This window comes from Momordica charantia (assembly GCF_013281855.1).
Source record: "Momordica charantia cultivar OHB3-1 chromosome 4 unlocalized genomic scaffold, Mcharantia_2.0 BLBB01000004.1, whole genome shotgun sequence".
NCBI classification, from domain to species: domain Eukaryota; kingdom Viridiplantae; phylum Streptophyta; class Magnoliopsida; order Cucurbitales; family Cucurbitaceae; genus Momordica; species Momordica charantia.
This window is the reverse complement of record NW_028275162.1, coordinates 2207296-2221785: the sequence shown is the minus strand read 5'-3', so window position 1 is coordinate 2221785 and position 14490 is coordinate 2207296. Positions and strand designations below refer to the sequence as shown.

Below are 14490 nucleotides of genomic sequence, written 5' to 3'. Positions count from 1 at the left end.
TAGGCCGAGAGGGCTTTTTCGTAATTTGAAATCCCTAAACGACACCGTGTTAAGCCCCTCTCCTCCCGCCCGTGGTCTTTCCCCCGGCGCGCCATATTCTTTCTTCCAGTCACAAGTCAGAAATTGCAGGCTCCGACTCCGACGAACATCGAAGAAGCTTCCGGCGTAATTCTTCTTCCTCTGCAGCGCTCTCCGTTACGGCGATCTTTCAGGTATACGCTTCATTCTCCGCTCGTTTTCACAATTTCTTATTGCTGTAGAAGCACAGCACCGCGATCACCTTTCGTTTACCTCTGCTTTGAGGCTGAATTGTTCGTACGATTTTGTTTTGGTTTTGTTGTCCGTTATCTCCTATGGATTGAGTATGATTTCTGTTTCTTATTGAGCTCGGAGATCATTTACTAAAAAAAACAGAGTTGTACATTTATCTTTGAATTCAGTCTCAATTGATATAAGTTTTGTGGAGTACATGTGTGCAGCTATGGACTGTAATTTGTACATCTAGCATGCATTGTTTGTGCTCGATATTGAATGTTAAACGCATGCTGTTTTAGTTTCGTGGTGTAGTAGCTCTGGACTGCGTTCGTTCTCTTTCGTCGTTTCGTATGAGCACGAGTTTAAAATGTTTGGTGTTCCCTGTTTTCTTATATCAATCACATCATGTTTTCATCTGTCGTGTTTTCTTCATCTTTTACTTTTTTGTTCCACGATGTTCTGTGTTTTCTTTTTCTTTGTGTTCTATTTCATTTGGAAAATGAAATTAATAGGATTGGGCCACAGCACCAGAGATTAATTGCGTTTGCAGAATTCTGAAGTTGTGCTCTCGAACATTTTCATTATAGCGAAGCCTTTTCATCGTGGATTTGGAGCCGCTGTTTTTTTTTTTTTTGTTTGGAATAGGGCTGTGACATTGTAGAATTTTTATGCTAAGGTTTTTCTTTTGTTATTTTTGTATTTAAATTTGATTTCTACTTACCATTACCTGTCCTTGTTTATTCATTTACTTTATTGCGACTTTAAAAATGAATATTTAGCTAACCTTAATTTTATAGGCTACGTTCATTGATGGGGGATTCCAAGGAAAGTATATGGGAATCAAAAATCTTAGATAATGTACGGACCGGAGATTATTTGTCAGTTTGGAGAGGCTATGGTGCAGTAGGAATTGTTGGAACAATTTTTATTGGCATTCTTGTAGCCTTTTCACTTCCTAGTATCTCGTTGGCAAAGAAAAGGTGGAAACGAAGAGGAGTTCCTGTGGAAGTTGGTGGGGAGCCAGGTTATGCAGTGCGTAATGCTCAAGTGGCTGAACTTTCTCAGGTTCCTTGGAAAGGAGCTGAAACCATGGCGGCACTGTTTGAGCAATCATGTCGAAAGCATTCACGGAATAAATTCCTTGGAACAAGAAAGTTGATTTCCAAGGAATTTGTCACTTCTAGTGATGGTAGGAAGTTTGAGAAACTTCACTTGGGTGATTATGAATGGCAAACTTATGGAGAAGTGTTTGATCGTGCTTGCAACTTTGCATCTGGGCTTGTTAATTTTGGCCACAATGAAGATACTCGTGCTGCCATTTATGCAGAAACTTGTGCTGAGTGGTTTATTGCCTTTCAGGTTATCTTATATTGTTCTTGAACTTTTTTCTCTAGGGTTTTGCACATGGTTTTAACCTTTAAAGATTTAATTTTCTGTTCTATTTTGGACTTGAGGGGGTTATGAACAATTTGGAAATACACTTGATCGCTTACAGGGATGCTTTAGGCAGAACATTACTATGGTTACGATATATGCTTCTCTTGGTGAGGAAGCCTTAATCCATTCTCTTAATGAGGTTCGTCAAATAATCATCTCTCTTGCATTTTTCAGAAGACCATGGTCATAGTTACAGTATGGATATCTGTGTTATAATTTCAACTGCAGTATGTAAGACGAAAGTACCTTACTCTTCCTCCATTTATTTGACAGACTGAAGTTTCTACTCTGATCTGCAATTCAAATCAGTTAAGGAAGCTGCTGGCAATAAGTTCAAGTTTGACAACTATTCAAAATATTATTTATTTTGAAGATGATGGATACAAAACTGATATTAGCTCTGAAAATATGAGCAATTGGAAGGTTACATCCTTCTCTGAGATCATCAAGCTTGGTAAAGAAAATCCCGTTGTTCCAAGCTTACCTTCCAGTCACAGTATCGCTGTTGTGATGTATACAAGTGGCAGTACAGGTTTGCCAAAGGTATATTCCCATTTTTTAGTTTGATTATTTTATATTTTTTGGTCAATCTTATGCATGTACATTTGTCTTGCTCTTACACTGTTAAATTGCCACTCTATTTAGAAGTTTAAGTTGTTGGGGTCATGGTTAAAATAATATTGAATAGTTTCTGGTGTCGGAAACAATTGATTAATGGATGGTAGATGCAGACTTGATTGTACTAAGACTCGTGTGCTTCCATTTTGATGTACCTTCTATGACAAGAATGCCGTGTTGACGAGAACTTGTATGCAAGATTTGCCTGCAACATTTTTGTTTTGTTTTGTTTTGTGTTAATATTTCATAATGGTCATTTTAAGCTGAATATTCTGTTCATCTATTATTTTTGTTATTTGAAATTTATGTAATCTGTATATTCAGATTTTCATAAAAGAAGTTGTGAGTATTTATTGACATGTGTGTTGTATAAAACGTAGGGGGTTATGATTAGTCACGGCAACATCGTAGCCACTGCTGCAGGTGTTATGACAGTTATTCCAAAACTTGGTAGCAGTGATGTATACGTGGCATACCTGCCCCTTGCTCATGTTCTAGAACTGGCAGCTGAGGTATCATCATGTTTGCATTAGAGTTACATTTTGTAAGTATCTTTACTCATTGTTCTTGTCCAGACTGTCATACTATCTGCAGGATTGGCAATGGGTTATAGTTCGCCATTAACAATGACAGACACTTCTAGTAAAATAAAGAAAGGAACTAAGGGAGATATTTCTGTGTTGAAACCAACAATCATGACTGCTGTTCCAGCTATCTTAGATCGTGTTCGAGATGGAGTTCTGAAGAAGGTTTTAGATGGATATATGCATTTCCTTTATCCAATTATGACTCAAGTAACTAGCACATACATGAAAGTTGAGGATATTTGTTAATTATCAATGATGCCACAACTAGGTTGAAGAGAAGGGAGGCTTAGTGAAGAAACTCTTCCACATTGGATATAATCGCCAACTAGCAGCTTCGGAGGGAAGCTGGCTTGGAGCTTGGGGACTTGAAAGACTGTTTTGGAACATCCTGATCTTCAAAAAAATACGTTCAGTACTTGGAGGGCGCATACGATTTATGCTTTGTGGTGGCGCCCCTCTATCAGGAGAGTCTCAACGGTTTTTCAATATTTGCATGGGGTAATGCTTTTCATAAATTGGATGCAAATACAACTGAAATTACTACTTTTGGGTATTCCAATTGAGGTACAAATAACTTTAATTGCTTTCCTCTCTAATTTTGGTACATCTTCATGGCAAAATATAATGAATCCTTCCTCGATATATATGATTACTTGACTGAGAAGAGCATCCATGTATCTTTAGCAGCTTGGTAAATAAGTGAATTGAGGTACGGATATACTTCAAATATTAAGATCCCACTAGGCCAATACCTGTTTACGCAGAATATTGGCAGGGCATCAATTTTTGCATAACTATATGACTTGTATGGAATAAAATCATGCTTGGAAATCTGGATTGCAGAGTACTTACAATAATATTTTCTTCCTAGTAGTCAATTGAGAGGACCCATCCTCTTGCAAATTTAGCAGCATATGATTGATCTACAGCAGTAGGGTTCTTTTAAATACTGCTGGATAGAAGCAAAGATTAATTTATTTTACAACGTCAAGTTGTATTATCTTTCTGCTGTTACCTCTTGTTAGAGTGTTAAGTTATATCGTCACAAATCTTATTAGGAGTCATCAGAGGAGAGAAAGAGGTTAAACTAAAGGTTCGTCACTCTCTCATCCATGAAATATTGTTTGAATTTGCGAGCTTTACTTTGATTAACAATTACCAGGCTACTTAAGCACTCCATTGTTTTATAACCATCAAAATGCGGCTAGTGTAAATAAACCATTTGTTCAAATTGTCAGTAGACTTTCCTACGTAATTTGATTGTTCTTCAATAGGGCTACAATTGGTCAAGGGTATGGCTTGACAGAAACATTTGCTGGAGCTTCCTTTTCCGAATGGGATGATCCAAGCGTGGGACGTGTTGGGCCTCCTCTTCCTTGTTGTTTCATTAAGGTACGGAAAAAGATCTTATTTCAAATGTAATAATAAATTTAATAATCTTCGACCTATCAAAAACTTGAATTCTTGAGGCCTCATTTGATAATGATTTCGCTTTTTGTTTCCTGTTTTGAAAAACAATTTTTTGCTCTCAAGGGTGGCCCAGTTTACAAGAGCTTGAGGTCTCTTGTCATATATAGGCTTAGAGGTCTTAAGCTCACCCTCCGGGCCTTGGGGGTAAAGGGGAGTAAAGCTCGACTCCAAGTTATTAAAAAAAAAACCTGCTTTCTCTCCTTTTATTTGGTCTGTTTTTCACTTTTATTTCTAAGTTGAATTTAAAAACAAAAACAAGTTTTTTTAAAACTATATTTTCAGTTTTTAAAAGTTGGCTTCCATTTTGAAAACGATTTGAAAGAATAGAGTACAGAGCAAATGAAACACATAGGTGGAAGGAGTGTTTATAAGCTAAAAGTTAAATAACCGAAAATAAAAAACAAAATTGTTACCAAACGGAAAATCAAATGCAAAATTGTTATGAAATGGAACCTGAGGACTTTTAGAACTTAATCCAGTTAGAAATAATACTTTGATGCTACATAGTCATGGCGGAAAATGAATAAGGTACACCGGGCAGTATACAAAGATCAATAATCTTCACCCTGTTGTCCCAGCTCGTTTCTTGGGAAGAGGGTGGCTATAGGACGACTGACAAACCAATGCCTAGAGGAGAGATCGTTGTCGGGGGCACCAGTGTCACTGCTGGTTACTTCAAGAACCCTGAAAAAACTAACGAGGTCTACAAGGTAATTTTCTTACCACATTTCAATTAAATTTCAACTTCTGCAGGATTACAGAAGTTCTCAACTTAATTTTTGCTTGCAATAGGATGACGAGAAAGGTATGCGCTGGTTTTACACCGGAGATATAGGAACATTCCATCCTGACGGCTGCCTCGAGATCATAGATAGAAAGAAGGATATCGTTAAACTTCAGCATGGAGAGTATATATCCCTAGGGAAGGTGAGGCTTTAAACTTCTACGCAAAAATTGAAGCTAAATTGTTCTATGTGTTATTGCTCTGCTGGCTGTGGCTTACCCCACTCGTTTGCAGGCTGAGGCAGCCCTACTGTCAAGCAATTGCGTGGATAATGTTATGGTATATGCAGACCCCTTCCACAATTATTGTGTAGCTCTTGTTGTTCCTTTGCGTCCAGCCCTTGAGAAGTGGGCCAAAGAAGCTGGCATCAACTTTGAGGATTTTTCTCAGCTATGTGAAAATGGTGAAGCCATTAGTGAGGTTCAGCGATCCCTTTCCAAGGTTTGCAAATTCTACTCCTAATCTTATCTACTGAAATTAAAGGCATAAATATAGAAGAAACAGTCCCGTGCGAGTTAGATTTATTTTCTAATATTTCATAAAAAACGCGCAAAGAAGACAAGACGGTAGCATCCTTGCAGTATGCCTTTCGTGTAGCTTGTAAAGGTTTTAGCAGTTTTGTCCGGAGACATGGTTATCCTTTACCTAAATAAAGATTGAACAACTAAGATGGTAAGCCCATGATCTATGTTATCAAAACACTTTGTAATAATATATTGTAGAGTCGTCAGGTTATATTCTTCCGAATATTTAACTTGTCAGTTCAACAGGTCCAAGCGTACCCGTGTTTGAATTATAATATTAGAAAAAACTTTAGGATGTTGAGGACAAATATTATCGTTCAGCAGTAAAGCAAAATTAGGATGCTACAAGCTTGAATCTTGTTGTAGACTCTGATTATTAGACTTATTTTTCAAACTATAGATTACAAGTCTAAATAGCTATTGTTTTGTTATACAATATAGAAATCCCACTTCTGAAATGGGACATTTTGAATAATGACTTTACATTACAGGTAGCAAAAGATGCAAAGTTACAAAAATTTGAAATTCCTACAAAAATAAAGTTGGTAGCAGAAGCATGGAGCCCAGAGTCAGGATTGGTTACTGCTGCTTTGAAGATAAAGAGGGAACAACTCAAGGCAAAATTCAAGAATGAGCTTCAACAGCTATACAAGTAATGAAAATATGAAAATACCACTGCCAAACTTTTTTTCATTTTAGTTTGCTATATCTCTCTCACATGGTGTCTCTATGTGGAAGATAGGTCTAAATAAAGGGAGCTCATCAAATTTCTAGTGGAACACAATGACTACTTAATACGTCTTTTGGTATCTGTTTGGTACGCAATTCAAATTTTCATTCGGTTTTTTAAAACTGTTTTTTGGATTTTATATTTTGTGATACAATTATTGGAATTTCTGAAAACTAACTTTTTTACGTTGTCATGATTTTTAGATTTTTAAAATTTAAAAACTTAAAATGCATGATGAATTTTTCTTTTTATAAATATAATTATTTCAGGTTATAAACCCATATTATTTTTTTTAATTAAAATAGGTAAAACATAATATGTTATAAATTATATAATATTGTATAAAATTATACAAAATTTATTACAATATTAATAAACTAATTATTAAATAATAATATTTTAAATTGAACCGTTGGCAACTCCGGCTAGTTTACATGTATTATTAAACACGTGGTAATTTTTAAATTTGCTATCAAACACATATCTGAAAACACTAAAAATATATAATATAATTTTTATTGTTTTCAGATAACTAGTTTATTTTATTGGTTACCTCAACAATTTTTTTTTAGTACTATTAGTTTGTTTATATATAAATAAGTAAATTGTACTACTAGCTTACAACATACGAGATGTTTGTTATTTTATTTGTTAGGTGCAAAATGGAAATATTAAGGTGTGTATTGTTATACACAAAATTAAATACAAAAGACCTATTGGACTAAACTTGTAGTTTACAAAAGGGTCTCGCAAAAAGAATTGTAACCAGGGAGGGAAATGAGTAAACCACATAATAACAATAATAATAAAAATAAAATTCTAACTTCTAAATTACTTTATTTACTTGAACAAAAAATGAAATGTCTTATTGTAGTTATAGTATTTTATCTAATGTCTTTTAGTGAATAAATATTTCTGGAATAATATGGTCGGATTCAACAAATGTGGAGGAGCTCGTTTAAAATTAGGAAAATACTTATTGTTCGATAATTAAGAAATAGAAATACAATAACAGATACTTTTTTAAAAAAATAATGACTGTCAAACAAAAATAATGAATTGTCAAACAATAGTAAGGGTAGAGAGCTAAGTAATTTTTTTTTAATTGTATATAATTTGTTAGATATTGAGATTGGGCCAAAATTCAAGTTTTTGATGAAACAAAATCAGTTTTCCAAAATTGTATGTTTTTTTTTCCTTTTTTCCTTTGTTGACATTCCAAATTTGTGCTGGGTTGATTAAAACAAAATATGATAGACTAAATATACCTAGTTCACAATCTTTACCTCTTAATATTTCAAGTTTCTTAATTTTACCCTAATGAAATATCACAACCCTATTATTAAATTATTTATTAATTAACATATTTGAACACGCTATCAAATATTATTCAACCAATGAAATTCAATTCAATTATCAATAAGACGCAGTCCACTTATGAACTAAATATACATGCTTGGGTAAGGCATAACTTTATCTAAGCATGTTTTAACCTATTATTTTCAAGGTTTAAAGTTCTATTGGCATGTCAATATGTCCAAGAGTTCAACATCGACACGAGAGACAAATCAAAATTTTCACAAGATCGTAAGAAAAAAAAATATGTATATATATCACCAACGTGGTGATAATATTTATTTTCTAATTTAAATATTTATTATGAATTTTTATTTTTTTAAATTTTTTAGAAATATTAATCGACATCCGATGAAAATTTCTATGAAATTGAGACATATCACTTGGTTTTTTTTCAACAGAACGTAGGATAGAAATTCGAACTCTTTGAGTATTTAAAAAGAGATGAGGTTGTTTTTTTTAATACCATGGTGAAACCAGGAAAAAAAAAAGATAAAATATATCTATTAACCTGAATTTCAGTTAGAGCGCGTTCCACAACTGTCAAAACGACCGCGATCCATTTCATCGGCTACGCTTCTCTGGAGCAGAGAAGATAAGGTTCCTATTTTCGCTTGCGAGGAGCAGCCATGGTCGAAGCTTCAAGGATTTTCCACTCTGCTCTAGTTCCCAACTTCTGTCTTCTCCAAAAGGCCCACACAACCAAGCCCTACACAGCCGCCTGTCGTAGGCACTCGATTCATTGCTCCGTCTCGACCAGTGACAGTGCCAGAGTAGCAGTGACCGAGCAGATTCCATGGGGATGCGACATCGATTCGTTGGAGAACGCTTCTGCTCTGCAGAAATGGCTGTCGGATTCGGGCCTCCCTCCCCAGAAGATGGCCATACAGAGAGTGGATGTTGGGGAGAGAGGGCTTGTGGCTTCGAAGAATGTCAGGAAAGGGGAGAAATTACTCTTCGTGCCGCCCTCCCTTGTCATCTCCGCGGACTCGGTAAGGTTTTTCTGCTCGGAAGTTCTAAAACGTGCGAGTTTGCAGTTGCTAATTTGAGAATATTTAAGTAATCTGCAACGTGTTTGTTAAATTTGGCTCTTGTAGTTTTGATTGGCTTATGTGATTCGATGGCAGTGTTGGTTTGAGTAATAGCTTCGTTTTGATAAAAAGGAGTAGGATTTGAAAAAAGAAATGGGCGGAAAGTGGTGTGGCCTAGTGGTGAATTGACCATAACAAAGAGTTGGGAGGAAATGGATTCAAACCATGATGGCTACCTACTTAGGATTTAATATCTTACGAGTTACCTAGGCAACCAAATATAATATGGGTCAGATGATTGTCTTGTGAGATTAGTCGAGGTGCACGCAAGTTGGTCCGGATAGTCACGAAAAAAAAAAGAAATGAGTGGATGAAGTTCTCTTTTCTATGGATTCTCTCTGAAGAAGTAGGAGGGGAATTGATTGCGTAATCCATTCGCAATTTTGAGGGTCTGGGGGAGTTTGACAGATGCTGTTTGAGTAAACTAAAGGTTAAAAAACATTTTTGGTACTTTAATTTCAACGTTTTAGTCCCTCAATTTTAGTGGGTAGTGATTTAACCCTTTTAACTTGAAATGACACGTCAATGGTATTCAATCCAAGTGGCTGCTGTGTCAAACTAGTATTACTCCTTAATTAACATAATTTTTCACAATAGGAGTTAAATTGTTACAAATTTTAAACTATAAAATATTACATGTCAAAGTTCAAAGATTGAATCCTTACTTAAATGTGTTCTTTAATCTAAACTAAATGAATGGTTATTAAACAATGGACATGGCAAAATCTGCTGTAATCGGTTGAATGTTGCAGCCAAATATGATGTCACGTATGATTATTGATTACTAAACGACCAGTAGTAGTAGAAGTGAACTAGGCTTGTAGTTTGCTTTATTTGGTAGGGAGCATGCAGGCCTTTTCTGTGTGACTTAACTTCATGTTAAGGTTTTCCGTTTCCATCTTCATCATCATCTAAGCTTATAAACCAAGAATATAGTTTTTCCCCCCTCTTCCGATAAAGACAACCAAAAATGCTACTGCACAAATAAATGTCTTCCCATTCTCAGCATGCTTTATGTTTTCCATAATAGGAGTGGAGCTGCCCTGAGGCTGGGCAGGTGCTAAAACGTAATTCAGTACCAGATTGGCCACTGATTGCTACCTACTTGATAAGCGAAGCAAGTCTATTGAAATCATCAAGATGGAACAACTATATATCAGCCTTACCTCGGCAACCTTATTCGCTTTTGTACTGGTCAGTTTTTTATTTATGGCCCAAGTAACTTTCTCTTTTGTATGCCGGGATTTATACTCAGTTCTTTCCCATATAGCCTCTCTCCTATCATTTCAGGACACGTGAAGAGCTAGATCGGTATCTGGAAGCATCAGAGATCAGAGAAAGGGCGATAGAAAGGATCACAAATGTTGTTGGAACGTAAGGCTATGTTTTCTCTGTACTTATTTTCTTATTAAATGTGGTTAATATGCTATTTAATGCTAGAACTTTCAATCAATATCCTCTACTGTACTAGTTCATCATGTCTGTAGTTCATTAAATTATCATTTTTCTTCTGTGATTTCTTGTGCAGATACAATGATTTAAGGGTCAGAATATTCTCTAAACATCCTGAATTATTTCCTGAAGAGGTATTGGGTTCTCCGTTCTTCAAGAAATTTGTTCTGTTATCATTCTTTGGTTCTGATTTTTATGCATCAGAACACATTCAACTTGATTTTATTTTTCAACTGCTATGAACTCATCTAAAACCTAAACGTGTTCCTCTTTTGGCTTCTGTATACAGTTTTTCTCACGTTCCCTTGGGCTTCGGTGTTCAAGAGTAAAACTAATGTCCAGCTTCATGTTTCTCTATAGAAGTTTTTTCTCTCTTGGGAAGTTGATCAACCAAAAAGATAATAGATTCTTGATCAAATCTAAGCACATTACAACACACTGCTTTTCTATTGAACCCAACCTTTAGTATGGGGGACCTACTTAGACATATAAGAATTATGAATAAGTCCATTCCCTATATACTTAAGAGAACATTGCAACTGGATAGTTCTGCTTGCCACACAATGCACATGAATTTGCCGGGGCATAAACGGTTAAGAAAACCTCAATTCTTGTTTACATGAAAAATGCTTGATAACTAGTTTCTTCCTGGATGTTTGATTTTCAGGTATTCAATATAGAAACTTTTAAGTGGTCATTTGGGATCCTTTTCTCTCGACTGGTAAGTCAAGTTGATTAAATACCATGTTGTGAAGTATTTGGCATTGTTAATATTTGGAGAAGAAGGTAAAAGATTGATTTACAAAATAATTTTTCCAATCATAGATAATAAGTTCACAGTCAATACTGTTAGCAGAAATAAATTTCATCTATTGAAACTGTAAATTAATTTTTATCTTCCCTGTCTCCTTTACATCTTCTATATACAGTTTTGTCTACTATAAATCTGGAAACAGGAGTTTGTTTACAATTCAAATGCTGAAAAGATAATATTTCTTTTAAGCCCAGGTTCGATTACCCTCGATGGCTGGAAAGGTTGCATTGGTTCCCTGGGCAGATATGCTGAATCATAACTGTGAGGTATGTTATATCGGTATAGTTGAAAGCTGTGATGCTAAAAAAAAATTCCTGCTAGAATTAAAATTTAACTGGTGCAACCATAATTGACTGGCCCAGGTGGAGACTTTCTTGGATTATGATAAAGCATCCCAAGGTGTTGTCTTTACAACAGATCGAGCATACCAACCAGGTGAGCAGGTAAAAGAACATTTAAATTTTCATCATGGATGAATCTTACTGAATAATGTAATACTGGAATGTCGTGGAAACTTGAATAGAAGTGGAAGTATTTCAAACTTGCTAATCGTACTGGACTTGGGTCTACGTTGAAGATATAATATAGCAACAATTCTAGAGTTGAAAGAAGGATCAGAAACTTTCTTTAACTTCTTACCTTCAAAGGAACTTTTCCCGGATATACCAAGCAAGTTAATCATAAAATTCTGATTATTTATGCATCTTGATTTAATCAATGATCATTGCAGGTGTTCATTTCATATGGCAAGAAATCTAATGGAGAGCTGTTGTTGTCATATGGCTTTGTTCCAAGGGAGGGAAGCAATCCTAGTGATTCTGTTGAATTGTTACTGTCACTAAAAAAATCTGATAAATGTTACAAGGAGAAGCTGGAAACACTGAAAAAGCATGGATTAAGAGCGTGAGTGTGAATAAATAGACGAGTTCACCATTTAGTTGGGATTGAATCTACCTTTCTTTCTCATGATAAAATATCTTATTACTTTATTTATCACGCCAGCTAAATTTCTCATGGCAGATCTCAGTGTTTTCCTATTCAAGTCACTGGTTGGACTTTAGAATTGAAGGCATTTGCTTACTTAGCTGTCAGTCCACCAAGTATGAGCAATCAATTTGAAGAGGTTGGATCGACAACTTCTTTTATATAGTCGTGTTCTTGATCTGCAATATCTGTCTCAACGTGTGTTTGTTTGTATTGGCTACCAGATGGCTGCTGCAGCATCAAACAAATCAACAGCAAAGAAGGATTTAAATTACCCCGATATAGAGGAGGAAGCACTGCAGTTCATATTGGATAGCTGTGAAACAAGCATATCAAAATATAACAAATTCTTGCAGGTAAAGGATAAAGAACATGTTGATTCTATTATTCCAGTGGAAATTACAACTCTAGCTGAAAAATGAACCTCTTGTGCTTGCCATGCTTACTTATAAGGGCTGAAGCAAAATCCATATTAAGTGTTGCTAGAGATGATTAATAGTGGGTTTTGAACAAAGGTAATTTTAAATATTTTTTCTACGAGTACTTTTGGTTAAAGCACTTGAAAGAATCTCTTAGTGTTTTTAAATTATTTTTAGAATTTTAACAACAGTGTGAAAATTTTGAAGAGTTTTTTAATGGGTGAAACACTCTTTACCCTTACAAAAGTCATCCCTCTAGCTTAATAGTGATAAAATAAAAGTAATTTCTCTACCCTCTATAGGCCTTTTTTTTTTTTAATATAAAATTATTATTGTTTCGATCTTGAATATATGGTTCTGTTTCTTATCAAAAAAGAGAAAAAAAAAGTGATAGATCATAGAAGGAGGTTTAGAAACATATGATGCAATTCTTGACTTATCTTGCAGGCAAGCGGATCCATGGATTTGGATGTGACATCGCCAAAACAACTGAACCGTAGAGTATTTTTGAAACAGCTAGCAGTAGACTTGTGCACTAGTGAACGAAGGATACTTTTCCGAAGCCAATATGTAAGTCCACATGATCTCCCGTGTCTGCAGCTTTCGAAGCTATATTAGATATATATCAGTTATGTCAGTGATATAAAAATAAGTTAAAAGCTCATGTAGGTATTATTAGTTAAATACATTTTGAAGGTTGAAAGCCTTTACGAATTTCTACAAAAAGAAGTTGATAGCATCATTAAGAATTCGGAGTATGGTTTTTGATATCTTGAGTACGGATGTTTTCAGATACTGAGAAGAAGATTGAGAGACTTAAGAAGTGGTGAATTGAGAGCTCTGAGACTGTTCAGAGGGTTTGGAAAACTTTTTAAATGATTGGTTTCGGTATAAAGCTCTCTCGACTGTAGAATGAACCGTGACGATGTAGAACGAGCATGCTTGTCATTGAAGTAACTCATGCTGAGCTTTCCCCACCATTGTTTCCAGCTTGAGAATTAAAGTGGCCAACCTATATAGCATCAAAGGTTCAAAAATGACCACCATGTTTAGGATGTTCAACAAAGTGAAATAGGCAAAAGATCTTCATTTTGTAAGTTCTATATCTTGTTGGATTAATCTCGAGTATCGTTGTCGAATTTATGTGATAAGATGGATTTGAGAAGCGAGTAGCTTTCGATTCAACGAAGTATTGATTTCATTTCGATGTATGGTTGCATTGTGATGTTATTGTAGCTGTTTTCTTCTATGGTTGGGAATGTATAACATATTTTCATAACTTCTCAGCTGGAGAACAACTCATAGTTGATGGATCTTTCCTCATGCCACTTGAGTACTGTCTTTCTGTTTTCATCTTTTGCAATGTTCTTAATATTTCAATAAATGTTCAAACACTTCTAAATAATTATTGTAGTTTCACCCGGCAGCTGGTACTAATTTTTAAGGCTCGTTACGTTCTTGTTTACTATTTTTTAATAAAGAAAAATATAATTACATTTAGTAACTATTTAGTGTTCTTTATTTTTTTCCATTGAAATAAGGAAGATACTTGATTTCGTTGGAACTGAGAACAAGAAACAAGAAACTTGTTTTTTTTTTTCAAAATTTTTATACAATTTTGAGAATATCTCAACAAAAAAGAAAAACAAGAGAGAAACAAGACATATAAAATAGTTGTCAAATATTTTAATTTTTTAATAAAACTGAAAACAAAAAACGAGAACGTTATCAAACCTAACATATTCTCATACATTTATTAGTTATTAGTCTCTTGTTGTCTCAAAATCTCTCGTGGGTTTTCCTTCATATACCCACTTGTTTCAATATTAGATTGAAATAAATCTCTCATGGGTTTTACTTCGTATACCCACTTGTTTCAATATTAGATTGAAATAAAGTTTGATGCATACCTAATTTTATTTAGGTTGAACGGCAAGCTAAAACACGCAATCGAAAAAATTTAAGGAAC

At 34.9% G+C, this 14490-nt stretch overlaps 2 protein-coding genes across 3 annotated transcripts; both read left to right on the top strand.

The window, feature by feature from the left end:
- On the top strand, positions 1-6527 carry LACS8 (AMP-dependent synthetase and ligase family protein). The gene is made up of 12 exons (XM_088123222.1): positions 1-212; positions 1053-1614; positions 1751-1831; positions 1966-2235; positions 2691-2822; positions 2886-3059; positions 3166-3395; positions 4172-4289; positions 4946-5077; positions 5160-5294; positions 5386-5592; positions 6167-6527. The coding sequence occupies exons 2-12, from the start codon at positions 1066-1068 to the stop codon at positions 6329-6331; spliced, it is 2193 nt and encodes a 730-aa protein (XP_087979348.1). The 5' UTR covers positions 1-212; positions 1053-1065; the 3' UTR covers positions 6332-6527.
- Positions 6528-8283: 1756 nt separating this feature from the next.
- Positions 8284-13844, top strand: LOC111007853 (Rubisco methyltransferase family protein). 2 transcript variants are annotated; one of them, XM_022280377.2, is made up of 12 exons: positions 8286-8753; positions 9883-10046; positions 10143-10226; positions 10381-10438; positions 10972-11025; positions 11313-11384; positions 11481-11561; positions 11849-12021; positions 12139-12241; positions 12327-12458; positions 12969-13091; positions 13314-13844. In XM_022280377.2, exons 1-12 carry the CDS (start codon positions 8391-8393, stop codon positions 13398-13400), a joined length of 1494 nt encoding a protein of 497 aa, XP_022136069.1. In that variant the 5' UTR covers positions 8286-8390; the 3' UTR covers positions 13401-13844. The 2 variants fall into 2 exon arrangements, with proteins under 2 accessions (XP_087979354.1, XP_022136069.1); XM_088123228.1 differs by lacking the exons at positions 12969-13091; positions 13314-13844 and adding an exon at positions 12556-12891 and having other exon boundaries at positions 8284-8753.
- Positions 13845-14490: the final 646 nt, after the last annotated feature.